This window comes from Periplaneta americana, chromosome 7, assembly GCF_040183065.1.
Source record: "Periplaneta americana isolate PAMFEO1 chromosome 7, P.americana_PAMFEO1_priV1, whole genome shotgun sequence".
Classification (NCBI taxonomy): Eukaryota; Metazoa; Arthropoda; class Insecta; order Blattodea; family Blattidae; genus Periplaneta; species Periplaneta americana.
The window spans coordinates 188,856,310-188,883,662 of NC_091123.1; the positions used below are offsets into that span (position 1 = coordinate 188,856,310).

At 46.5% G+C, this 27,353-nt stretch overlaps 1 protein-coding gene and 1 long non-coding RNA gene across 2 annotated transcripts; one reads left to right on the forward strand and one right to left on the reverse strand.

Moving 5' to 3' along the window:
* The first annotated feature begins 1,665 nt into the window (after positions 1-1,665).
* On the forward strand, positions 1,666-7,722 carry LOC138702640 (uncharacterized). Its single transcript, XR_011332851.1, has 3 exons — positions 1,666-1,957; positions 3,321-3,457; positions 5,551-7,722. It is a non-coding gene; the product is annotated as an uncharacterized lncRNA (long non-coding RNA).
* Positions 7,723-12,876: 5,154 nt separating this feature from the next.
* Positions 12,877-18,066, reverse strand: LOC138702641 (mitotic spindle assembly checkpoint protein MAD1-like). Its single transcript, XM_069829966.1, has 3 exons — positions 17,874-18,066; positions 13,522-13,712; positions 12,877-13,394 (listed from the first exon to the last, which is right to left on the reverse strand). The coding sequence occupies exons 1-3, from the start codon at positions 18,043-18,045 to the stop codon at positions 13,218-13,220; spliced, it is 540 nt and encodes a 179-aa protein (XP_069686067.1). The 5' UTR covers positions 18,046-18,066; the 3' UTR covers positions 12,877-13,217.
* Between the last annotated feature and the right edge of the window lie 9,287 nt (positions 18,067-27,353).

Consider the following 27,353-nt stretch of genomic DNA (forward strand, 5'->3'; position numbering starts at 1 on the left):
ACCGCGAAACACGGCAGATCTGAGCTAAGCGCCCACCTTTGTAAAAATTCATCTGCTTACAATGTTATATAACGGAGGTAAGAAGTACAAAATAACGAAGAAAAAACATGCCTGTTGTGTGTGCTGCATATAACTGCAATGTCAAAAGGAAAAAGACAACTGATATATCATATTTCATGTAAATTTTATGAAGTTAAGTCCATAGTTTTGTTAATTAGCAGCATTTTTTTTCATGCATTAATGTGTAACAACGCCCGGCATAAACAAAATAAATGGTTCACTGGTAATGTACTTAAACTAAATACGGATAAAACCAATACAATTCCGTTTCGGACCCAGTGAAAAACAAATAGCAATACAATATTAAAACTGTATTTCGACACCGGCATCCTTCCTGCTCCTTCTGTCCTTCCTGCTTATACAGGAAGACGATGAGCTGTAGCTTATAAGAAGTAGGCCTATTTCGAAGACAAACGATTAATCAAATAAATGGTTCACTAGTAATAAAGTTAAACTAAATACGGATGAAACCGCTACAATTCCGTTTCAAACCTAGTAGAGCAATCAAATATTAAAATTGTATTTCGACACTCGCATCCAAAATAACGCAAAACTCTGGGGTAGGTCGTATTGTTGTTAGTATTTTGACTGGAAGGACATGAAAGAACATAATTGAGCACCCACGTGCAATAATGGGGTAAGTATGAATATATTTCGTAACTACTTACCCCATTATTGTACGTGGGTGCTCAATTATACACTAATAATTATCTGTGGTGCCACAGCCCTTGAAAGTCTCAGACAGACCAGCCGGCTGTTGGCCTCACGTTCACATGTCGATAATAATTATACTTTACTGTAACAAAAAAACTGAAAGCGTGTTTTGTCATGTTTCACCCACGTTACAAGCTTGGAGGTAAAGGTTGTTTACTACAGATAGGGCCTACTTTAATTATTATATATATATATATATATATATATATATATATATATATATATATATATATATATGGTATAGTAAATAGTTTTGCAACATGTAGAGACTGGGAAAACAATTTAATAAAATCATCCGAATCATACTCGTTCATTTTATAGGCAATCTTGCAGGTCGCATTAAAAAGAACCTAGGAATATTAATATTTTCTTCAGTATATTTGCTAGGACTTCTTGTCATACTACATGACAATTTTGCTTAGGTTATTCTTTTAAGCATTCCTTCTAGGAATAGCTCAAGTGTTTTAAATTTAGCGTACATAAGTTTAGATTAAGTTTCTAGCACGTATTTGACGAAATACTAGGTATTTCCACTTCAATTTAACTGATTTATGCAAACGAAATTAAGACAGCTGACGATTCTAATGTCAGTTATCACCACGCCCACTTTGTTTTGGGCGCATAAGTTCATTACCGACCGTCGTTCAATTTTCTTCAAACATGGCGGCGCAATGACCACTCTATATCTTTCTCTTTCTAACTCGTTGGAAAAGAGCCAGCTCCGTGTGAACTACCACCATCATCGTAGACAACATGGGAGCCAGCAAGTGAGCACGCAGGGCAGTCATCAGCGCAGCCACCTTGGAATCCATCACAGAAACACGCACCGGCTGAACCGTTTATAATCCCTATTCGCTGGTCACATCTTGTGAATCTTAGTGGCAATGCTTAATGACGTCATACATCGTGACTGATGAAAGTTCATACGTGACATCAGCTGATTCAAAGATTACGTAGTAAATAATCACATGTAGTGAGAAGTAAACAAACATGAAGAGATGATGTTTATATTAAATTATTGTAGTTAACAATGTACTCATCATGGTTTAGTAATTTTACTATTTATTGTGATAATTTGTCGCTGTATTATGTTTGTACAATTTTGTTGTCATTCGTGGCAGTTTTTTTGACATGGTGGCTCCGCGATGTAGAACCAAAACACACTCAAGATGATGCTAAAGATGTATGTCGAGCATAAACTTACGCTATATTAATAATATTTAATATATATGTTGCATGTTTGAATTATACATCTGTGAAGTAGCTTGCAACAGATACAGATATGTATACTATTTACAATAGCCCATAGACCTATTTGATATTAGTAGACTGGACTGATTTGAAATTAATTTGTTACTTGATTCGTGATCAGTGTTTGCATTCTTAACTTTGATAGTAGTATTTAGTACATAATTTTGTATATTGCATGGTGGCTTGAGAATGGAGAACCTAAGACGCTGACATTGTAAGGAATGTAGGTCATATGAGGAGCAAATATCCAAAAGAGGCTTTGTCCTTCAAATAGAATTTGATGGTATGAACAAAAAATGTATTTTATTACCTTTATAATTTCGGAATATGTATGAGGCCTATGTGTCTTTCTCATGTTAAATTTTAAATATTGTGGATATAGAGCTTAGTGTTTTTTGGGAGTCCAGCATGCTACTAAACGTGGCCCTACAATACAAGTTAAATACATCAGTGCGACACATTGACAGTAGACCTAACAAGTGACGAGGCCATGTGGAAAATTCAAAAGACAGAGGGAATAATAATTTGCATTTTATGATAAAGAATGAACTATAGACCTACAACTGGCAAAACTCCGTTGTAGGAGGTTACTAAACCTTACCACTGCGCTGGAGGTGGAGTCTGGAGTTTCCCTCCATTAATCTGAACCATTGTCGCTACTGATTGACAAGTCATCTGATGCATCACTGCTATCAGTATGCGCTACTATTGGCTGACAATTAGGAAGTAGGAGGCGAATAGTATATTGTGTCACTCTGTAAGATTGACGCATGAGCAGACCAATGGAGTTTTGTAAGTCATTGCTCTATAGTAAATTCTGTTCTGTTAATGATGATAGCTATTATTATTCAATACAGTGTTTTTCAACAATTCTGATTTCTCTTTTAAACACATGTATACAGACGTTTTTATAGAAAAATCTTGGATTTCCTCAAAACATATTTCAAAAACACTTGTACTGGACAAAATCACCTGTAATGTAAACACTTGTTAGAAAATTTACATGGAAAGAGTTTTTTCATTACAGATTGACTACTTGACGAATTCGAAAGTAGTAAAAAAAAAAAAAAAAATTACTAGTTTAGCTTATTGTAATTTCTTATAGTTTTATTAGGAATATATGTATATTCTGAGTGTTGCAAGTATAAGTTATGTAAAAATCATTAATGGAAACATAGGCCTATATCCTAGTAATGCTTTACAACTCTTCTCTACACGTCATTTATTCCATTAATCTCCAACATATCCATGTAAATGTGCATTTCAGTTAAGTACGATATTGTAATCGGTTACAGAGCACGCAATGGAACGATTCTGAAAAAGAGAATGAAAATGAAAGCATCCTATTGAAAATCAAGATGTCCAGACAAAAAGCTATTGTAGATGAACTCTCAGCTGGACTGACAGAGGAGCAACTACAGCAAGAGAAAGAGTAATGTTTGCTTTATGTATCAAAGTACAAACTTAATTACATGAATGTTGCAACTGTCGAATTATATTTAATCAGTTAAATTTTCATCACTTCAGATATTTTGCTGAAAAAAAATTATTTAGTAGCTTTGAAAACAAGCATAAAAATCTAATTTAGGGTTAAGTAATCAAGTATTAAGTTTAAAAAAGCACTGTCCTATACAAGATGGAAATTAAGTGCCACAAGGGAAGACCAGGGCGTATTGAAGGTGACAGAAATACCACACTAACACAACAATTACAGAGATACTCCGTGAAGATCCTGCGGTCAGGGATATATCGATGAAATTAGAGTTCAGTGCAAGAAACAAATCATCAAAAGTGATACAATAATCTGATGTACTGACAGGTAAGAAGGTTGGTCTTCAGCAGAATGCGTCACAAGCTCCCTGCATCCAAGAGAATGACTTTTATCAACTCTTATCTGCAAGACTTTTAGCAACTAATTACAAGTACGTAACCCTGGGACAAGTAAGAATCTTCTCAGTAGAATGCATAGCAAGCTCACTGGAAAAAACTAGCAGAAAAAGAACCAATTCTGTATCCAAAAGAATTACTTATAGGAATTGTAATTACCCTCAAATCAACGAATTACCTACAATTCTGCATCCTTAACGTACTGCATAGTAGCAGTAATAGTGGCTGTTGTAATGTGTAGTAGTAGTAGTAGTAGTAGTAGTAGTAGTAGTAGTAGTAGTCAGTGGCGTAGCATGAAATTTTGAGCAGGGCTAACTCAAGTTGTCTTTCATGCAATATGAGAAAACGTATTACAAAAATACAGCCTTAAAATAAATAGTAGTCAATGTCAAGTCAGCAGTCGAAGATTGGTTGGAACCTCGTAAGTAACACCAATAAGGCATGACCTCAAATGATACGTAGTAAAATACGATTTCACGGTTTACACATATCTCTTAACAAATAGACACGTATACCTATAACATTAGCTCACTCCCTGTCATACTTAGAGAAATCACAATATTAACGGTCAATAGATACAGTATTAGTATCATTACGTAAGTATGCGTCCGTCTTTTGGTTGTGTCCTTCATTGACAGCAAGGGAGTCGGTCATTTGTTTTTTAAATCACACTTTTGTTCGTAAGTCAGTCTTGATAATACAATTGTCCTAAAAAATTCAAGTAAATTGGTGTCAGGAACTGTTATTTCGCTCATTATTTATTATATCAGCCACAATGCACACTAACACTTCAACTGAACACAACTGACGAAAAGGGATAACTCGGAAACTAAATTATTTTCAATGTCAAAGCTAGCTTCTTGGCTTCTTGCGAGCCTTGAGAGCTTTAGGGTAGTTAGTTACAAAGGGATGGAAAATCTGCGGGGTGGATTACACAGAAGAAACCAGTCTGCTTGGAAGCTGGTGTGTGCAGACTTCTTGTTTACTGCTGCATCACAAATCATCCTGAGCTGCCGCATCACTATATTTAACGCGTAAATATAAACTCTATTAAAATTAATAAATAATTTTCTCCATAAACTGCAGGTTTATTATGAAATTATTATTAACTGGGGAAGCTAAGCTTTTTAGCTTACATTGACGCTACGCCACTGGTAGTAGTAGTAGTAGCAGAAGAAGAAACTAATATTAGTATATCTTTGTGAGTTCCTTTTTACACTTGAAATTCGCCATGGATTTTTACATTATAAATGTATTGGGGAGCTGATTTTCAAGGAATGTTTTGTAGCCCATCTGTGCTGCATCAAACCGTTATTCCTAGCAAACTGACACTTAAACAAACGAAAGAGAAATTTGGGAGGAAGAAATGATCGACAAGAATATGTTAATTTGAGCTTAAAATAGGACAGCATGATTCACAAAAATAGAATTGCAGTAGAGATAGATTCCTACCTTGTTTACGTTTTTTTTTTTCTGATGTGATACATCTACAACGCCCTTGCCTTTACTTGCGGTATTCAGTATCCATCCTTTTTGAATGATTATTTTCATAATTACGAGAGCAAACATAAAAAACAATTTGCGAGTATACTAGTTGCAGCTCTTCAGTGTAATTATACCGATATTCGATTGTTGCAGGATGGAAAGGAAACAACTGGAAGCCATTTTTCAGTTGTTGAAGGAACAACAGGATAAGTTTCACGTGAGCTCCATGGAAGAAGTAGAGGACCAACTTCGATTGTATCGCTGATAATTGTATCACACATCTCTCCAGACAGAGTTTTAAACACTTTAAATACAGATGTCATAAAAAGGTTTTAATACATAATCAGTGTCTCCACAATTTGTATAAATGAATTTAATGTAAACATACGATTGCTAGTGATCTCAAGAATTACTTTGTTCTCTTGCAATGGTGTTGTTTTCAAAATTTCAACAAATACATTAATCTTAAACACATCGTCATTTCTCGTAATATATTGTGCTCATAAAAACAAAGAAAACTGAAACTTTAACATTTAGGTTCGTTTACATTACAAAAGTACTCATTTAAATTCATGCAAGCTGGAAGGAAGAAGCATGACTACCAGTACTGCTGACTGACCAGCATATTTTTGCTACCATATAAAAGCCATAAAATATCACTGTAATATTATGACTATTTTTCAAAGAAACTAGTTTTATAAATCCTTTTGTAGTCTCTTTTGAACAAGACAATTTGGATGTTTCTCTATTAGCGAAATTTAGTTTGAAAATTAACAAAGAATTCAGATAACATATTCTTAAAATAAACTAAAAAAAATCTGTGTACATAAGTATCAGTGTGTCTTCTATAGCACAATGTAAGTCTGACTTGATGCTGCATTATAACGTATTTGTATTGTCAGATAGTTCAACTCATGCTGTAGTGTGGTGGCCTAGGACTAGTGTTATGGAATGCGCGCTGGTTCGATCCACATGGGGAAGGAATTTTTTCATGAAATTCGGTCAGTGTATGGGACCAGTGCCCACCCAGCATCATGATGAATTTGGGAAGCTACGATAGGTAGCGAAATTCGGTTCTGCAAGCCATCTGTAATGGCTGGTGGGATCAGCATGCTAACCACACGATACCTCCATTTTGGTTGAATGATCGTTCACCTCTGCTGAGGCATGTGGACGTGAGGCTGGTCGGCCATGGTCCCTTAATGGGATGTCGTGCCTCGGATTTATTTATTGCCAACACAATAGAGTTGCTGCAGTTACTCTTTTACTATCCAAAGAATAATTTAGATTTTGATTCTCTGCCAGAGCAAAAGAAGCAATTCTGTTGTTTTTGTATGTTTCACGTTGTATTAACATCACTGGCAATTTTAGTGTTGGTATGTTAGAAATGTAGTTAATTTCTTTACTTAAAATGAGATGACACTTAAGTAATTATAAATTAATTTGAATTTGGTCAAATATGTATTTGAAAAATTTGTGAATATAAAATTTCATTAAAGTATTAAAAAAATATAATCGTAAAAAGTGAAAAAAGAAAAGAAAAAACAATAAAATCTATTTCAGTATTATTGATATTGAAAAAGTGGTTTTTGGCATTCTGTGTATTGCTGGAGTTTCTTCTAAGTGATGGACAGATTTCGCTCTTATTCGGAATTAAGTCAATTCAGTTAGGAATGATCTACATGTGATATAATCCTTTTTACTAAAAACCTAGGTGATCTTTAAATAAAAATTAACATAAAATGGACTTATTTGAAATCGGCTTTTTAACAATAATATGTTTCAAAATTTTGTTCCTCATATATAATCATATATGAAATGCTGTAGACATTATGTCCCCAAACCCCCTTTTGTTGGAGAAATTAATTACTATTTACATAATTATAAACTTCAGACAACAGAAATCACAACAATGATTTCTGTACGAAATGCTTTCAAAATTAACATTAATTAGCAGTTGCAAAAGGAGTGCATTGTATTATATACTGGACTTTAAGATGTAAGAATACAAAATCACATAGCTGTTCATAAAGTAATGAATTTAATTTATTCTTTGTCTTTTGCGACTAGTAATTAAGAAGAGACCGATAAGTTTTAATGTCAGTGTCATACCTGAATAAATACGTAGGTACTAATTTTCCTGGTTGCTGGCACCATAATTCCTCATTTATCAAACTTGGAGCACTAGAGAAGCAACTGTATTTCCAGATTTTGTGTTGAAACTGTTTATCATTATTAAATGCAACGAATTCTCGTGACTGAACATCGTCTTTCATCTGGAAATCTAAGGGAAGTGATCACGTAACCTCAGATCTGAATGGATAATGAATGAGACAATAGTCCTGAAAAGTTATATCGTATTATAAAAAGGAAATGCACTGAGTGGCACAGATAAAAGTAGCCCGCCTCCTGTTTGAATGCAATATTGTGACTGCTTGAAATTCCATTATTTTATTCTATCATACCGTATCATAACGAAATGAGTAAACAACTATAATGGACAATTTTATACAATAAATTATTTTTGACATTCATCCTGTCAGTATTTCATCAGTCGAATTACATGGTCTGTTCGCATTCTGCAAAATGACTTACTGGATACAAGAAAGAGTGGAAATTGTGGAAGCATATGTGAGAACAGGTTCGATTAAGAAAACTCGCAAAATTTTCAGGGACAAGTTTCTGGATAGAGGATAACTGGCAACGAGAGCAATTCAGAGTTTGGTTAAAAAGTGGCGCGCTACAGGATCTGTGCAAAATGCAAAAAGAGAAAGAGTTCCTTCAGTTCCCAAAGTTATTGAGGCTGGGTGTATCTGAACATGACTAGAGTGCACAGCTTGTATTGATGCTGCAGGGAGCCACTTTCAAATCATCTATAACAAGTGAGTGCTTTTCAGCACTTTGCTTACACGGGCTACTTTTATCTGCACCACCCTGTATAGAGCTCTTAGAGGATTTAAAATGAATTCTGTGGCATTTCCTCCAATTCTGAAAAACTATTGCTATTCTTGGTTGCTTCTCACCTGTATTTTTAATTCCAGTCATATTTGAAATATGCAACTTTGTAACAAATAACATTTAATAAAATCATTATTTTATGAACTGGCTACCCTATCTCCTGGCTTAGTTGCCTCACGACTGATGCGTTATTGGTGTCACTTATGAATTTCCAACGAGTCTTCGAACTGCTGATTAAACATACATACATACATTCAAACAGCGATCTGCAGTATAGAATTTACTGCATATGTAAAAGGAATATAAATAATTCTGAAATAGTCACTTCTATAATATGTCTAACACTCATTAGCTACTGTCAAGGTTGCAAAGTAACTTTAAATCTATGAACAGTATTATCATATTATGTAGAACGTTTATGTACACAACTAAAGCATGACTTGAACTGGACTAAGTGTAAACTCGTATGTGCATTGTATGGATTGAGAAGTGGTAAAAGTAACCCATGCCATCCTTTCTGCCTTAATATTACACTTTTACTAGTCCTTAATGTACAATAAGTATGTAATATTTGTGGGAAGAATATATATAAATATATATTTTATGTCTGTTTACTGCATTTTAAAAAAATATATATATATACTGTAAATACAATAATAAGGAAATAAATTCATGTTACCATATCTCACTGGAATTGTTTCTCAGTCATATCCTTAGTGTTCATCAGTCTACGGCCCGTAACACACTTGAGTTTTCGCTAGCGAGAAATGTGTTGCGAGAAAGAGGTGAAGAGCCTTCCTCCACACACTTGGCGAGTTCTCGTTATCACAGATCACACCTCGCTATGATCACCTATGCACTGCCTTCATGCAGAGAGCATTTTTTTTTTATTATAGTAATCACTCGTTGGGGGAAATATTATAGGTTATGTATTTACGTATATTGTCGTACTTAAATATATAACCTGTAAGTATATTGTCGTACTTTACAAATTACGTACGAACGCTGTGTTGAATCTGAGTATTCAGATGATGAGGAAATGGAGTTACATGAACATATTTTGTTCATGAGAAGAAAAAGTAGGCCTAAAATTAAAGCCAGAAATATCTGAAAATCACATTGTATCTTACGAAAATAAGGGCGAGTTTTGGACACTGGTTTCGATTTGAATGATGATACATTTAGGCATTACTTCAGGTTGAATGGACCTCAGTTTTTTGCTATTCATGATATGATAGAGGATTCTTTGCTATATTGTGATTAAAATTATGTAAACTGTTAAGACATATAGATACATTATTTCAAATGTTTAATTAATACTATTAAATCTCATCAAAATATAGCCCTATTTATTTTCAGATAATCTGATATTTGTCTCCAGATTTCTTCTTTAAGTTTCGTGTTTTTATAGTTTTCATCCCGTGTGTCATATAAATAGGCCTACGGGTGACATCGTACAAGTTCAATAAGTTTCTGACTACAATTATCAGCCATCTTTCCTCATTTTCAAATAAAAACAATACAATTCATCGCCACCTGTGATATCTTTTTCTACATTCAATCGTCATAAAGAGTATAAATGTCAAACATCTTTGATAAATGTGTCAAGAAAATTCGCTGAGCTACCGATTCCAGCGAGAAACTCACGCGAGGTTTTTGCCTCGAGCGAGAATCTCTTCCAGTGTGTGGACGTCCATTTGAATCCATGTTATCAATTTTTTAATTTTCTCGCAACACATTTCTCGCTGGCGAAAACTCTGCAAGTGTGTTACAGGCCTTATTATTTTATAGAGTACTGTTTGGATTTGTGAGGACTGTCATGAGATCATTGATAGGGTGTTGTATCACGTGCACGAGTTGGAACTTAATGAGCTAGAAGAGACTCATATGGAATCTACAAAATGTGATTCACTGAGCTTCGGAAGATGACATCAGTTGAATGACATCATAAACACATTGACTAGTGAGGACAGATATCATCAAGGTAAGAACATCAGTGCAGGCCAATTTAGTTCACAGCAATGCAGTACACACCAATCCTCATTTATGATACTGTATTACAACAAAGTGGCTAGGGGGAAGTGAGAAAAATCGGCTGTTTAAATAAAAGATGGCACATAAATCGCATTCTAATTGAAGATGACTACAACTAGGAATTTTAGGTTCAGTACCTTATTTTTTTCTGCTATTAAATTGCCAAACCATGTAATGTAGGTACCTATCACCACGGCATGGCGCGTCCTCAGGTTGCAGATCGAGGACACGGCCTCCAGATATGGAGGGTAGCTGCGAATATATTGAATAAGCAGTCGCGGACAACCGATGGGTGATCCTCCAGCTTGGGGGTTGGGCGAAGGGCTAACAACCCATCACCGTAAAAAACAGCTTGTTACTAATCCTTCAAATAAGCCTCGGAATGGGAAAGTTACACAACACAGAACTGCACGCATTGTATTCTTCATCTAACATAATTAGGAACATTAAATCCAGACGTTTGAGATGGGCAGGGCATGTAGCACGTATGGGCGAATCTAGAAATGCATATAGAGAGTTAGTTGGGAGGCCGGAGGGAAAAAGACCTTTAGGGAGGCCGAGACATAGATGGGAAGATAATATTAAAATGGATTTGAGAGAGGTGGGATATGAGGGTAGAGACTGGATTAATCTTGTTCAGGATAGGGCCTACGGCGGGCTTATGTGAGGGAGGCAATGAACCTCAGGGTTCCTTAAAAGCCAGTAAGTAAGTATTAAATTGCCAAAATTCGCTTATCTTGCAAAGAAAACAATAAATAAACACACCTAACTGTGCTTTGGTTGCACTGTTCTGCATTTTACCACTCTTTTTTTTCGCTCCTTTGCCACGTTTTATCCCTATAAAAATTAAACATGGAAAACCACATATGTACGGCTTGACATGTGCTTCTATCTATAAACGCCATCCAGTCACCTTAATCTACTGTCGGACAAGTCTCCTGCTTTAGGGTGGTACCATATTATTTTCACTTCAGTGCAGTTGTGTTTCGAATTAGTTTGAGCCTCAATGAACTCCTGATAGGCAAAAGGTCCACAAATTAATAAATTAGGAAAAAATCTAACATTGCAATGGATCCATATCACATCGTGGAACAGATGATAATGAGAATGCCTATATGTTGGCCCTTGCTATCCCGTGCACATAGGCCACTTAGACATGTTGGCAAAAAAGGGGTTCAAATCAAACAAAGAACTTCTGAATAATTTTCATATGAATCAGTCAAATAAATCATAAAAAGTGAATAAAAATTACATCTGTAAAACAACACAAGAAAACAAGGGTTCCAAATGGATGAAGATCATACATAATCCTTACACAATTTCAGAAGTACCACAAAAGCAACGGTTGCTACCTTTCACGTTATTACCAGTCATGACGCTTTGTTACCAGCATCAAGCTGTACAGGAGGATTTGAAGATGTATTCAGATGTAACCAATTACTGAGAAGGAAAATGATTTCACTGTCAAAGTTACACATACATTCATGCATACTTCGAGGCCTAGGGGTTCATTTCCCTTTCCTTCCTCCTCTTTCTACTTTTCTGTTCCTAGTGCTGACCTGCTATGGCACTAAAATCGTCCTCCAGTGGCTTAAGGAGGGAAAGCTGGTGATCAACAAGATCTCCCAGCTAGGTCCAATGGACCCGTCGACCAACAGCAGGTGTGGTCCTCCAGACATTCTGGGGGTTGTGTGTGAATGAAGTTCCCACCAAAACATTAACATATGGTATTCACTTAAATCGGCTACAACTTGCCATTTTCATACTCAAATCAAGAAATGGATTCAGAACACCTCAAAATCTGTGCGTCAGTGGCTGACCATGACAATATCTTTGAAAAATATTGGAGTGCAAGAGGTCAAATGACTTTATTGTCAAATGCCTGGCATTAGAAAACAACAACAGACGTGGACAAATTATTAGACTAAATTAATTATACGTGCAACAAAGCTGTATTTGTTGGCAGAAATAATGAACAAAAATGTATTTTGCACAGAAATAATGAACTTTCTGTCTGAAGATTACTAATATTTATTCTTTATTAACACGTTGATTTTGTCAGAGATGCTGGAAACCAAAGTTTGACACTTTCTTTGAATATCAGCATCATTTAGCCAGATATCAGACAGTGCTTAAATGAGTCCATGTTTTGTTGTAAGCCTCTTTTTGTTTACTTTCTTCTTCAGTATAGATCACACATTTTCAATTTTGTTCATGTCCGGTCTTCTTGCAGGCCATGGGAGAACAGACTGTTGAATATCTTCTGCAGTATATAATTAAAACACCAGTAATACCAACACAGCCAGACAAAATATACTTAACCATTGGAAAAATATACCGGAAGATGTAAACAATCATATTTACAACAATAGAGACTCTGTGAATTATACTGATAGTTGATATGACGAATTATATTATGTTTCCAAGAAAACGTTTTAGTCTAATAATTTGTCCACGTCTCATACATACATACATACATACTGTAAATATTATTTCACAAGTTTATTTTTATTTAGTTTTATTACACAAAATTCTTGTCAAGTTCCATCGCATTTTAAGTCTACAGTAATACCAACTGTGGAGTTATACATCAACGGAATAAAACTTCCAGTGAAAATAGTTTACCTTTCATTCAGCTAATGTCATTAAACAGGCAATAATTAATACGATACATATTAAATATTTCTGCTGTGTATTTGTCAATAACTAACATGATTTGCATAAGAATTTCACAATTCTACTCCTTTAAATTTTGGCAACAAATTAAAATCAAAACAGATTGGTACTATACCTCAACATGTCCCACGAATGTGTATGCATAAATACCATCATTCTAGTGTGATAGGATCACCTGATGAACAAACTGTCTGACGCTGGAAAAGATCCAGGGTGATAGCACTCAAGAACACGGGCATCGAATGCTGGTGCTTTAGATGCAAGTTGATGAACTCTTCAAGTGTCAGAGAGTACGGAGTTTCAAGTAACTCAGGACTTCCATTTACAAGCTGAAACATGAACAAGAGAAAATTATTTATAATGTAGTATTTTCTATATTCATTAATTACATTTCAATGAAACAGTATATTTAATTGCAATGTAGTACTAAACAAGAAATGATATGGTCCTACATACCTTGAACATGAGGAAGTCGTCTGGGGAGTCTGCATACATGCTAGACAGTCTGTATAAATTAGGTTTAATGCGGTCAATCCTGTAGCCTAACAGTATGTAGCACACTTCTCTGTACTCTTGGCTTGTAGATTTGAAAGCTTCTTTGAGTCTTTGCAGTTTTGTATCGTAAGATTTTATCTGTTCCCGTAACTCTGAAATATATACAGTAAATTGCTATAAGAATGTGTTATCAACCTTGCATTACAGCTCTCTGGAATGCTGAAGTGAAATCAATTATTTGAATACATTTAAATACATGCTAAAACATTTAAACACATATTGCTTCTCTTCCCCCCTACTTCAATAACAGTCTCATCTCGTTTGCGCTGCAGAATGAGCGTATTCCGAATCTCACCGGTGAGCAATCCGATGGCATCACGGTGTTCTGAATTCCACCGATGACGTCATTGATGCTCCACCGGTGCCATCAGCTTGCAGAGGTGGTGGCAGTCTCCATCAGCCGCCATCAGTGAATCTGATTGGTTCTTGTATAGGGCGGGAATTAGCAGACGAATGACATTGTGCACTGTTGTGTCATGGCGGTGTGTTCTGCTGCATTGTTTGTAATGAGCACAACGTAAAAACAATATGTTAATGGCTTATGAGCGAACATGTCAACGGACCAGTTATTACTACCGGTTCAAGAAATAAGTTGATTATGCTCTCTTTTCTTTGAACGAGATGGCAGTACGGAAATTTCGCAAAATTTTGCTGGCGTAGCACAGATAACCACTTACACAGTCGCCATGACAGCATGGATCCTTCCAGCAGTTTTGTTCCTTATTTTCGTTGCAACGTGACGTCATTGATGCCACTGGACCGGTGAGATTCGGAATACGCTGAATGAGTCACACCCAAGTTACCAAGACAAAAGGTTGCTTTTTGATGGCTTTTCCCAGTCAGTAGTTGTCTCCCTTAAGCCCAACGCAGAACACAATGCATGGATTTTCCTTATTAATTGTCTGTAGGCTCAACACTAAACGACATTTCAAACAAGTTGAGAGGATGCGAAGGCATTTCTTTCCCCTTCTACTTGCCCTGAGTCCGTCAGTAACAGAGCGGTAGCTGTTACCTCTTATACCTGCACCCCCCAAGTTGTACACACAAGAAAATAAAATGTTAAATAAAGCACATAAGTGGATATACAATACAGTGACACAGATGTTTGACAATTACATGTTTCTGTATATTTTGGTGTCGTTCTTACAATATTTTCAACTAATAATTCAATTAAGGGATGTCAGTTTGTATTATGAAGTCAAGGGGAGTGACACAGTCAGATTGTCCCGTTGTGTATGCTTAGAGTAGCAACTAGCGGTGGAGAAAACATTTATCTTCTGCTGTCAGTAGCTTTTTAATGTGCCAGTTGATATAAACAATGATAAAATGAAATACAAATGCTTAGTATACATTTTCGAAATATAGATTACCGGTAAACATTTTCAATACTAAAAATTTTCACTATGTTCAAAGTCAATTAGTCGAACGTTAGTAAGATAGACAGTAGCATCTTCCCCTTCACTGATGGTAAAGAGTGTGAGTAGAGGGGAAAGCCTATCAACCAAACTGAAATGGGGATTAGAGCATTAATCTTCCATTCAGACGGTATGGATTAGATTCCCGGCTGCGTTGTGGTGGACAAACCAGACACTGCAGAGGATTTTTCTTGGGGTACTCCCGTTTCCCTCTATACCTCCCTCTCAATTCACCTATTGTGTGCAGTAGTTAAAAATAGATTGGGGTGAAGTCGTGGGGTAGTCCAGGTTTCCGATGCTGATATAGGAAGGGACTCACTGGGGGGCTTGTCATCTGTGCATGCTATGTGCTAAATTATTAAGTGGAAGGAAACAGGTTCCACACAAACATTGTCCAAAGCTGAACACAACTGTTATGACATGTTTCAATGAGAAAAATGCGTTGTTCTATTGTATATCTAACAAGGGAAGGGTTTCGGCTCGAACAGGAATTTTTGGTTAAAAATTTGTACAGACGCTTACTTCACAATGGTGATGAAGACCGTAAAAGCATTCATTTGTGTAACTCTCCGTTTGGTTGGTATTGGTCAATACACTTCTTTAAAAGTGTAGCCTACATGAGGATTCTCTACAAAATGCATGAAACAGCATGGAGCAGAGCAATAAGCACAACACGTAGAAGCAACACCTGAACAATCTTCTGAACCACACTCCAGTGCTGAACAATCAAATGCCACCTGAATTACATTTTTGAAGTCCGAGACTTGTTCAGGATTCACGTAACCAGCTGACTGCCAGGAATACTGAAGCATAGGGCGGTACACTGGAGCAGACAACTGGTTATGAATATCAGAGTGCATTTTCATTATAAACACTCGATTTCCCAAGTTAAGTTCTGGATTCTCAGCAAGAGTCCTTATGCAATCTGTTATCCTCCAAGCATATATTTTGTATTATCTAAGGAAACAGATATCCAGAGGCTGGAAATATTTAGTTTTTTAGGTGGAATGATCATACATTCCATGTCCTAGCCTTGGAATGATTCATTTATTAAGGTTGTGTCCTTGTGCACATTCAATGACTCACACAACAGTGTACACTTTTGATTAGCTGCAATATTTTCAGACAGAACGTTGGAGAAAAATGTTCTTAAATGGGCTCTAGACATTTTACCACTCGCACTAGCTTCTAGGCTAGGCTAGCCTTACGGGTAAGGTGTCCCATCCCTTAACTTGTGCAGTGCTCTCCCCACCCCTCAACTTGTACAGTGCTCTAACAGACAAACCACACATTACACAAACGAATGCTTTTGGGAGCTTTACAGAGATGTAAAGATGGGACTGTATACAAATTTTGGATACGAAATTCCTGTTCGAGCCGAAACCCTTCCCTTGTAAGTATGGTTAAAAATACATCTTTCTTAATTCAATTCGATAGACTTGGAGGAAACAACTAACTGGGAAAACTCAACGCGCTGCCAATAAACCACATCTTGTCTCAAAAGAATGCCATTAACTTGGGTTTGACTCATTTTATAAATCTAAAGGTACTTTTAAATCTAAACATTGCTATTGAAAAAGATATGCTATCAAAATGTAAAACAATTTGTAAAAGCAACAGCACTTGCACATACTATATCAGGTTTTCAAGCTTTCATTAGTATAACATGCAAGATTAAATAGTTACAGAAAACTATCAAGATCAATAATCATGATGAAGATCTGAACACATTCTTCTATACTGTCCATCCATAAACCACAAAAGAAGTAAATTAGAATCATCAGTACCAGTTGCAGAAGACACAGCCCTGCAGTATATATTGACTACACCCCACCTCTGGCTACTAGCAACAGGTATCTATAATGAACACCGATCAAAATACCCCTCATTTCTCATGAAAAACAACAACTGAATAGACTATACTTCGTGTTCAGTTCAAAGTGTGTATGGCTCGCTGTATGCCGTCATGTGTCTAGTCGATGAGCCTAGAGAATTCAATCTTCCTACACTTCTGCAGAGGCGTATTACCTATGTGCCAGAGAAGTTTCCTGGCAAATACGGCGTTCATTCTGAAGTACGCAGAGTCCGTGGGTACGTACCGATATGTGCAGTAACACTGATAGTGGCAGGAATGTGAACTGTTTGGAAACACGTACTGAGGTGACTTTTTTTCCTTACTGTTGGGATATGGCAAGAGGGTTAAGACGATTACTTACGTATTTGTTGACATTAACTTGGACAGTCAACATGGAAACGGAGCATTTGATTTGTGTTGTGGAATGTTGCGGTATGCAACCGATGATAACAAATACCCTGTGTACGACTTGCCCGCGCAAAACACAGTTCGAAAGATGTTATGGTAGCACACAGACATACAGACTGCCATCTGCTGCTACGACGTTCAAGTTATACCGTACACGTTCTCAAGTTCAGATTGAATGCCTTGATTAATAGGCAACTTCTCTGACATAAAAACTGAAACTCGCTTCAAATCGCTGACTCACAACAGTGACGTCATGACACACTTTGAAATGCACACCCAGTAGTGGACTTTATGTTGTCAGCAAATAGCTGGATACATTAAGATTGATATATCGCAGTTTTTCTTAAAAATTTAATCTCTGCTGCTCTTATTCTCGATTTATATCAATTTATGTAAAATTTATATGAATTTTTATAAAGGAAGATCAAAATTTTTTAAGTTTTCTATTTCATAATGTCAGCTTATACTACATTTGACACTAAAAGAATTAACTTTCAACAAAATAGTAAAAATCCATCCATGCATGTTCTCCATTGTGTTCAAGCGTGATATAAAATAATATACACTTCAAATACCTTTGACTTCTTGAGAACTGGAAGTAGCCAGACGGAAATTGACGGCCTCTGTTACATCCAGTGTCTGTCCCCCCTCCAGCACCCGCACTCTTTCTTGCAAACGTTCACACTCCTGCTTGAGTTGTGCCACCTCATCCTGCTGCTCCGCTTCCGCTTTTGCTGCTGGGTTCATCCTGCCACCACATAAAATCTACTACAGCACACTCTAATAAAAACCACTTACTTGCCACATAACATAAAAGATGCGTTCGTACAGCTCATATTTCTGCCAGGAAAGGTACATTTTTTTTCCCCTTTATACAACGGAGGGGCCTGAAGACTAGCACCCCCCCCCCAAAGGCTTGTTGTGTCTTGCCACTCCTTGAGTTAGGAAAGACTGTTGAGTTCAAACAGCCACTTTCTTCGTGGACATCACAACTGAGCTATCCCTCTCGTGGGTACTCACCTTGTCGTGGTGAGGGGCTTATACTTGAGGTACCCCCAGAAGCTGCATTAACACCAATGCACTCCCACTATATTTTTCAAAGTAAATTATAATCATCAGTACCAGTTGCAGAAGACACAGCCCTGCAGTATATATTGACAGGCTTGGGGCTATTCCCAGTCAGCCCCGGGCAGGCTTTGGGGCTATACCCTGTCAGCCCCGGGCAGGCTCTGGGGCTATTCCCTGTCAGCCCCGACAGGCTTGGGGCTATTCCCTGTCAGCCCCGGGCAGACTGTGGGGCTATTCCCTGTCAGCCCCGGGAAGGCTCTGGGGCTATTCCCTGTCAGCCCCGACAGGCTTGGGGCTATTCCCTGTCAGCCCCGGGCAGGCTCTGGGGCTATTCCCTGTCAGCCCCGGACAGGCTCTGGGGCTATTCCCTGTCAGCCCCGGGCAGGGTCTGGGGCTATTCCGTGTCAGCCCCGGGCAGGCTCTGGGCCTAATCCCTGTCTGCCCCCTCAGCCCCGGCAGGTTCTGGGGCTACTCCATGTCTGCCCAAGCAGGCTCTGGTGCTATTCCCTGTCAACCCCGGCAGACTCTTGGGCTATTCCCTGTCTGCCCCGGCAGGCTCAGGGGCTATTCCCTGTCAGCCCCGGCAGGCTCTTGGGCTATTCCCTGTCAGCCCAGGCAGGCTTTGGGGCTATTCCCTGTCTGCCCCGGCAGGCTCTGGGGCTATTCCCTGTCAGCCCCGACAGGCTTGGGCCTATTCCCTGCCAGCACCGGCAGGCTTAGGGCTATTCCCTGTCAGCCCCGGGCAGGCTTGGGGCTATTCCCTGTCAGCCCCGGGCAGGCTCTGGGGCTATTCCGTCAGCCCCGGGCAGGCTCTGGGGCTATTCCCTGTCAGCCCCGGGCAGGCTCTGGGGCTATTCCCTGTCAGCACCGGGCAGGCTCTGGGGCTATTCCCTGTCAGCCCCGGGCAGGCTCTGGGGCTATTCCCTGTCAGCCCCGGGCAGAATCTGGGGCTATTCCCTGTCAGCCCCAGGCAGGCTCTGGGGCTATCCTCTGTCAGCCCCGGGCAGGCTCTGGGGCTATTCCCTGTCAGCCCCGACAGGCTTGGGGCTATTCCCTGTCAGCCCCGGGCAGACTGTGGGGCTATTCCCTGTCAGCCCCGGGAAGGCTCTGGGGCTATTCCCTGTCAGCCCCGACAGGCTTGTGGCTATTCCCTGTCAGCCCCGGGCAGGCTCTGGGGCTATTCCCTGTCAGCCCCGGACAGGCTCTGGGGCTATTCCCTGTCAGCCCCGGGCAGGGTCTGGGGCTATTCCGTGTCAGCCCCGGGCAGGCTCTGGGCCTAATCCCTGTCTGCCCCCTCTGCCCCGGCAGGTTCTGGGGCTACTCCATGTCTGCCCAAGCAGGCTCTGGTGCTATTCCCTGTCAACCCCGGCAGACTCTTGGGCTATTCCCTGTCTGCCCCGGCAGGCTCAGGGGCTATTCCCTGTCAGCCCCGGCAGGCTCTTGGGCTATTCCCTGTCAGCCCAGGCAGGCTTTGGGGCTATTCCCTGTCTGCCCCGGCAGGCTCTGGGGCTATTCCCTGTCAGCCCCGACAGGCTTGGGCCTATTCCCTGCCAGCACCGGCAGGCTTAGGGCTATTCCCTGTCAGCCCCGGGCAGGCTTGGGGCTATTCCCTGTCAGCCCCGGGCAGGCTCTGGGGCTATTCCGTCAGCCCCGGGCAGGCTCTGGGGCTATTCCCTGTCAGCCCCGGGCAGGCTCTGGGGCTATTCCCTGTCAGCACCGGGCAGGCTCTGGGGCTATTCCCTGTCAGCCCCGGGCAGGCTCTGGGGCTATTCCCTGTCAGCCCCGGGCAGAATCTGGGGCTATTCCCTGTCAGCCCCAGGCAGGCTCTGGGGCTATCCTCTGTCAGCCCCGGGCAGGCTCTGGGGCTATTCCCTCTCAGCCCCGGCAGGCTCTGGGGCTACTCCCTGTCTGCCCCCTCAGCCCCGGCAGGCTCTGGGGTTACTCCCTGTCTGCCCCAGCAAGCTCTGGGGCTATTCCCTGTCTGCCCCGGCAGGCACTGGGGCTACTCCCTGTCTGCTCCGACAGACTTGGGGCTATTCCCTGTCAGCCCCGGGCAGACTCTGGGGCTATTCCCTGTCAGCCCCGGGCAGGCTCTGGGGCTATTCCCTGTCAGCCCCGGGCAGGCTCTGGGGCTATTCCCTGTCAGCCCCGTGCAGGCTCTGAGGCTATTCCCTGTCAGCCCCGGGCAGGCTCTGGGGCTATTCCCTGTCAGCCCCGGGCAGAATCTGGGGCCATTCCCTGTCAGCCCCGGGCAGGCTCTGGGGCTATTCTCTGTCAGCCCCGGGCAGGCTCTGGGGCTATTCCCTGTCAGCCCCGGGCAGGCTCTGGGGCTATTCCCTGTCAGCCCCGGCCAGGCTCTGGGGCTATTCCCTGTCAGCCCCGGGCAGGCTCTGGGGCTATTCCCTGTCAGCCCCGGACAGGCTCTGGGGCTATTCCCTATCAGCCCCGGGCAGGCTCTGGGGCTATTCCCTGTCAGCCCCAGGCAGGCTCTGGGGCTATTCCCTGTCAGCCCCGGGCAGGCTCTGGGGCTATTCCCTGTCAGCCCCGGGCAGGCTCTGGGGCTATTCCCTGTCAGCCCCGGGCAGGCTCTGGGGCTATTCCCTCTCAGCCCCGGCAGGCTCTGGGGCTACTCCCTGTCTGCCCCCTCAGCCCCGGCAGGTTCTGGGGCTACTCCATGTCTGCCCAAGCAGGCTCTGGTGCTATTCCCTGTCAACCCCGGCAGGCTCTTGGGCTATTCCCTGTCTGCCCCAGAAGGCTCAGGGGCTATTCCCTGTCAGCCCCGGCAGGCTCTTGGGCTATTCCCTGTCAGCCCAGGCAGGCTCTGGGGCTATTCCCTGTCTGCCCCGGCAGGCTCTGGGGCTATTCCCTGTCAGCCCCGACAGGCTTGGGCCTATTCCCTGCCAGCCCCGGCAGGCTTAGGGCTATTCCCTGTCAGCCCCGGGCAGGCTTGGGGCTATTCCCTGTCAGCCCCGGGCAGGCTCTGGGGCTATTCCGTCAGCCCCGGGCAGCCTCTGCGGCTATTCCCTGTCAGCCCCGGGCAGGCTCTGGGGCTATTCCCTGTCAGCCCCAGGCAGGCTCTGGGGCTATTCCCTGTCAGCCCCGGGCAGAATCTGGGGCTATTCCCTGTCAGCCCCGGGCAGGCTCTGGGGCTATCTTCTGTCAGCCCCGGGCAGGCTCTGGGGCTATTCCCTCTCAGCCCCGGCAGGCTCTGGGGCTACTCCCTGTCTGCCCCCTCAGCCCCGGCAGGCTCTGGGGTTACTCCCTGTCTGCCCCAGCAAGCTCTGGGGCTATTCCCTGTCTGCCCCGGCAGGCTCTGGGGCTACTCCCTGTCTGCTCCGACAGACTTGGGGCTATTCCCTGTCAGCCCCGGGCAGACTCTGGGGCTATTCCCTGTCAGCCCCGGGAAGGCTCTGGGGCTATTCCCTGTCAGCCCCGGGCAGGCTCTGGGGCTATTCCCTGTCAGCCCCGGGCAGGCTCTGGGGCTATTACATGTCAGCCCCGGGCAGACTCTGGGGCTATTCCCTGTCAGCCCCGGGCAGGCTCTGGGGCTATTGCCTGTCAGCCCCAGGCAGGCACTGGGGCTATTCCCTCTCAGCCCCGGCAGGCTCTGGGGCTACTCCCTGTCTGCCCCCTCAGCCCCGGCAGGCTCTGGGGCTACTCCCTGTTTGCCCCAGCAGGCTCTGAGGCTATTCACTGTCAACCCCAGCAGGCTCTTGGGCTATTCCCTGTCTGCCCCAGCAGGCTCAGGGGCTATTCCCTGTCAGCCCCGGCAGGCTCTTGGGATATTCCCTGTCAGCCCAGGCAGGCTCTGGGGCTATTCCCTGTCTGCCCCGGCAGGCTCTGGGGCTACTCCTTGTCAGCCCCGGCAGGCTCTGGGGCTATTCCCTGTCAGCACCGGGCAGGCTCAGGGGCTATTCCCTGTCAGCCCCGAGCAGGCTCTGGGGCTATTCCCTGTCAGCCCCGGGCAGGCTCTGGGGCTATTCCCTGTCGGCCCCAGGCAGGCTCTGGGGCTATTCCCTGTCAGCTCCGGGCAGGCTCTGGGGCTATTCCCTGTCAGCCCCGGGCAGGCTCTGGGGCTATTCCCTGTCAGCCCCGGGCAGCCTCTGGGGCTATTCCCTGTCAGCCCCGGGCATTCTATGGGGCTATTCCCTGTAAGCCCCGGGCAGGCTCTGGGACTATTCCCTGTCAGCCCCGGCAGGCTCTGGGGCTATTCCCTGTCTGCCCCGGCAGGCTCTGGGGCTACTCCCTGTCAGCCCCGGCAGGCTCTGGGGCTACTCCCTGTCAGCCCCGGTAGGCCCTGGTGCTATCCCTGTCAGCCCCGGGCAGGCTCAGGGGCTATTCCCTGTCAGCCCCGGGCAGGCTCCAGGGCTATTCCCTGTCAGCCCCGGGCAGGCTCTGCGGCTATTCCCTGTCAGCCCCGGGCAGGCTCTGGGGCTATTCCCTGTCAGGCCCGGGCAGGCTCTGCGGCTATTCCCTGTCAGCCCCGGGCAGGCTCTGGGGCTATTCCCTGTCAACCCCGGGCAGGCTCTGGGGCTATTCCCTGTCAGCCCCGGGCAGGCTCTGGGGCAATTCCCTGTCAGCCCAGGCAGGCTCTGGGGCTATTCCCTGTCTGCCCCGGCAGGCTCTGGGGCTACTCCTTGTCAGCCCCGGCAGGCTCTGGGGCTATTCCCTGTCAGCACCGGGCAGGTTCAGGGGCTATTTCCTGTCAGCCCCGAGCAGGCTCTGGGGCTATTCCCTGTCAGCCCCGGGCAGGCTCTGGGGCTATTCCCTGTCGGCCCCAGGCAGGCTCTGGGGCTATTCCCTGTCAGCTCCGGGCAGGCTCTGGGGCTATTCCCTGTCAGCCCCGGGCAGGCTCTGGGGCTATTCCCTGTCAGCCCCGGGCAGCCTCTGGGGCTATTCCCTGTCAGCCCCAGGCATTCTATGGGGCTATTCCCTGTAAGCCCCGGGCAGGCTCTGGGACTATTCCCTGTCTGCCCCGGCAGGCTCTGGGGCTACTCCCTGTCAGCCCCGGCAGGCTCTGGGGCTACTCCCTGTCAGCCCCGGTAGGCCCTGGTGCTATCCCTGTCAGCCCCGGGCAGGCTCAGGGGCTATTCCCTGTCAGCCCCGGGCAGGCTCCAGGGCTATTCCCTGTCAGCCCCGGGCAGGCTCTGCGGCTATTCCCTGTCAGCCCCGGGCAGGCTCTGGGGCTATTCCCTGTCAGGCCCGGGCAGGCTCTGCGGCTATTCCCTGTCAGCCCCGGGCAGGCTCTGGGGCTATTCCCTGTCAACCCCGGGCAGGCTCTGGGGCTATTCCCTGTCAGCCCCGGGCAGGCTCTGGGGCAATTCCCTGTCAGCACCGGGCAGGCTCTGGGGCTATTCCCTGTCAGCCCCGGGCAGGCTCTGGGGCTATTCCCTGTCAGCCCCGGGCAGGCTCTGGGGCTACTTCCTGTCTGCCCCCTCTGCCCCGGCAGGCTCTGGGGCTACTCCCTGTCTGCCCCAACAGGCTCTGGGGCTATTCCCTGTCAGCCCCGGCAGGCTCTTGGGCTATTCCCTGTCTGTCGCGGCAGGCTCAGGGGCTATTCCCTGTCAGCCCCGGCAGGCTCTTGGGCTATTCCCTGTCAGCCCAGGCAGGCTCTGGGGCTATTCCCTGTATGCCCCGGCAGGCTCTGGGGCTATTCCCTGTCAGCCCCAGCAGGCTATGGGGCTACTCCCTGTTTCCACGGCTGGCTCTGGGGCTATTCCCTGTCTGCCCCGGCAGGCTCTGGGGCTATTCCCTGTCAGCCCCGGCAGGCTCTGGGGCTATTCCCTGTCTGCCCCGGCAGGCTATGGGGCTATTCCCTGTATGCCCCGGCAGGCTCTGGGGCTACTCCCTGTCTTCCCGGCAGGCTCTGGGGCTATTCCCTGTCTGCCCCAGCAGGCTCTGGGGCTATTCCCTGTCAGCCCCGGCAGGCTCTGGGGCTACTCCCTGTCTGCCCCAACAGGCTCTTGGGCTATTCCCTGTCTGCCCCGGCAGGCTCTGGGGCTATTCCCTGTCTGCCCCGGCAGGCTCTGGGGCTATTCCCTGTCAGCCCCGGGCAGGCTCTGGGGCTATTCCCTGTCAGCCCCGTGCAGGCTCTAGGGCTATTCCCTGTCAGCCCCGGACAGACTCTGGGGCTATTCCCTATCAGCCTCGGGCAGGCTCTCGGGCTCCTCCCTGTCAGCCCCGGGCAGGGTCTGGGGCTATTCCCTGTCAGCCCCAGGCAGGCTCTGGGGCTATTCCCTGTCAGCCCCGGGCAGGCTCCGGGGCTATTCTCTGTCAGCCCAGGGCAGGCTCTGGGGCTATTCCCTCTCAGCCCTGGTAGGCTCTGGGGCTACTCCCTCTCTGCCCCCTCAGCCCCGCCAGGCTCTGGGGTTACTCCCTGTCTGCCCCAGCAGGCTCTGGGGCTATTCCCTGTCTGCCCCGGCAGGCTCAGGGGCTATTCCCTGTCAGCCCCGGCAGGCTCTTGGGCTATTCCCTGTCAGCCCAGGCAGACTCTGGGGCTATTCCCTGTCTGCCCCGGCAGGCTCTGGGGCTATTCCCTGTCATCCCCGGGCAGGCTCTGGGGCTATTCCCTGTCAGCCCCGGGCAGGCTCTGGGGCTATTCCCTGTCAGCCCCGGAGAGGCTCTGGGGCTATTCCCTGTCAGCCCCGGGCAGGCTCTGGGGATATTCCCTGTCAGCCCCGGGCAGGCTCTGGGGCTATTCCCTGTCAGCCCCGGGCAGGCTCTGGGGCTATTCCCTGTCAACCCCGGCAGGCTCTTGGGCTATTCCCTGTCTGCCCCCGCAGGCTCAGGGGCTATTCCCTGTCAGCCCCGGCAGGCTCTTGGGCTATTCCCTGTCAGTCCAGGCAGGCTCTGGGGCTATTCCCTGTCTGCCCCGGCAGGCTCTGGGGCTATTCCCTGTCAGCCCCGGGCAGGCTCTGGGGCTATTCCCTGTCAGCCCCGGGCAGGCTCTGGGGCTATTCCCTGTCAGCCCCGGGCATTCTCTGGGGCTATTCCCTGTAAGCCCCGAGCAGGCTCAGGGACTATTCCCTGTCAGCCCTGGGCAGGCTCTGGGGCTATTCCCTCTCAGCCCCGGCAGGCTCTGGGGCTATTCCCTGTCTGCCCCGGCAGGCTCTGGGGCTACTCCCTGTCAGCCCCGGTAGGCTCTGGGGCTATCCCTGTCAGCCCCGGGCAGGCTCAGGGGCTATTCCCTGTCAGCCCTGGGCAGGCTCCGGGCTATTCCCTGTCAGCCCCGGGCAGGCTCTGGGGCTATTCCCTGTCAGCCCCGGGCAGGCTCTGGGGCTATTCCCTGTCAGCCCAGGGCAGGCTCTGGGGCTATTCCCTGTCAACACCGGGCAGGCTCTGGGGCTATTCCCTGTCAGCCCCGGGCAGGCTCTGGGGCTATTCCCTGTCAGCCCCGGGCAGGCTCTGGGGCTATTCCCTGTCAGGCCCAGGCAGGCTCTGGGGCTATTCCCTGTCAGCCCTGGGCAGGCTCTGGGGCTACTTCCTGTCTGCCCCCTCAGCCCCGGCAGGCTCTGGGGCTACTCCCTGTCTGCTCCAGCAGGCTCTGGGGCTATTCCCTGTCAGCCCCGGCAGGCTCTTGGGCTATTCCTGTCTGCCGCGGCAGGCTCAGGGGCTATTTCCTGTCAGCCCCGGCAGGCTCTTGGGCTATTCCCTGTCAGCCCAGGCAGGCTCTGGGGCTATTCCCTGTATGCCCCGGCAGGCTCTGGGGCTATTCCCTGTCAGCCCCAGCAGGCTCTGGGGCTACTCCCTGTCTCCCCGGCAGGCTCTGGGGCTATTCCCTGTCTGCCCCGGCAGGCTCTGGGGCTATTCCCTGTCAGCCCCGGCAGGCTCTGGGGCTATTCCCTGTCTGCCCCGGCAGGCTCTGGGCTATTCCCTGTATGCCCCGGCAGGCTCTGGGGCTACTCCCTGTCTTCCCGGCAGGCTCTGGGGCTATTCCCAGTCTGCCCCGGCAGGCTCTGGGGCTATTCCCTGTCTGCCCCGGCAGGCTCTGGGGCTATTCCCTGTCAGCCCCGGACAGGCTCAGGGGCTATTCCCTGTCAGCCCCGCGCAGGCTCTAGGGATATTCCCTGTCAGCCCCGGACAGGCTCTGGGGCTATTCCCTATCAGCCCCGATCAGGCTCTGGGGCTCTTCCCTGTCAGCCCCGGGCAGGGTCTGGGGCTATTCCCTGTCAGCCCCGGGCAGGCTCTGGGGCTACTCCCTGTCAGCCCCGGGCAGGCTCCGGGGCTATTCCCTGTCAGGCCCGGGCAGGCTCTGGGGCTATTCCCTCTCAGCCCCGGCAGGCTCTGGGGCTACTCCCTGTCTGCCCCCTCAGCCCCGGCAGGCTCTGGGGTTACTCCCTGTCTGCCCCAGCAGGCTCTGGGGCTATTCCCTGTCAACCCCAGCAGGCTCTTGGGCTATTCCCTGTCTGCCCCGGCAGGCTCAGGGGCTATTCCCTGTCAGCCCCGGCAGGCTCTTGGGCTATTCCCTGTCAGCCCGGGCAGGCTCTGGGGCTATTCCCTGTCTGCCCCGGCAGGCTCTGGGGCTACTCCATGTCAGCCCCGGGCAGGCTCAGGGGCTATTCCCTGTCAGCCCCGGGCAGGCTCTGGGGCTATTCCCTGTCAGCCCCGGGCAGGCTCTGGGGCTATTCCCTGTCAGCCCCGGGCAGGGTCTGGGGCTATTCCCTGTCAGCTCCGGGCAGGCTCTGGGGCTATTCTCTGTCAGCCCCGGGCAGGCTCTGGGGCTATTCCCTGTCAGCCCCGGGCAGGCACTGGGGCTATTCCCTGTCAGCCCCGGGCATTCTCTGGGGCTATTCCCTGTCAGCCCCGGGCAGGCTCTGGGGCTATTCCCTGTCAGCTCTGGGGCTATTCCATGTCAGCCCCGCGCAGGCTCTGGGGCTATTCCCTCTCAGCCCCGGCAGGCTCTGGGGCTATTCCCTGTCTGCCCCGGCAGGCTCTGGGGCTACTCCCTGTCAGCCCCGGCAGGCTCTGGGGCTACTCCCTGTCAGCCC

Coding starts and splice junctions, on each gene's coding strand:
- LOC138702641 (XM_069829966.1), bottom strand. CDS start 18,045: ATGAACCCAGCAGCAAAAGCGGAAGCGGAGCAGCAGGATGAGGTGGCA. Junction 13,713..17,873: donor CAGTTCTCAAGAAGTCAAAG/GTATTTGAAGTG, acceptor TATATATTTCAG/AGTTACGGGAACAGATAAAA. Junction 13,395..13,521: donor ACGACTTCCTCATGTTCAAG/GTATGTAGGACC, acceptor TTCATGTTTCAG/CTTGTAAATGGAAGTCCTGA.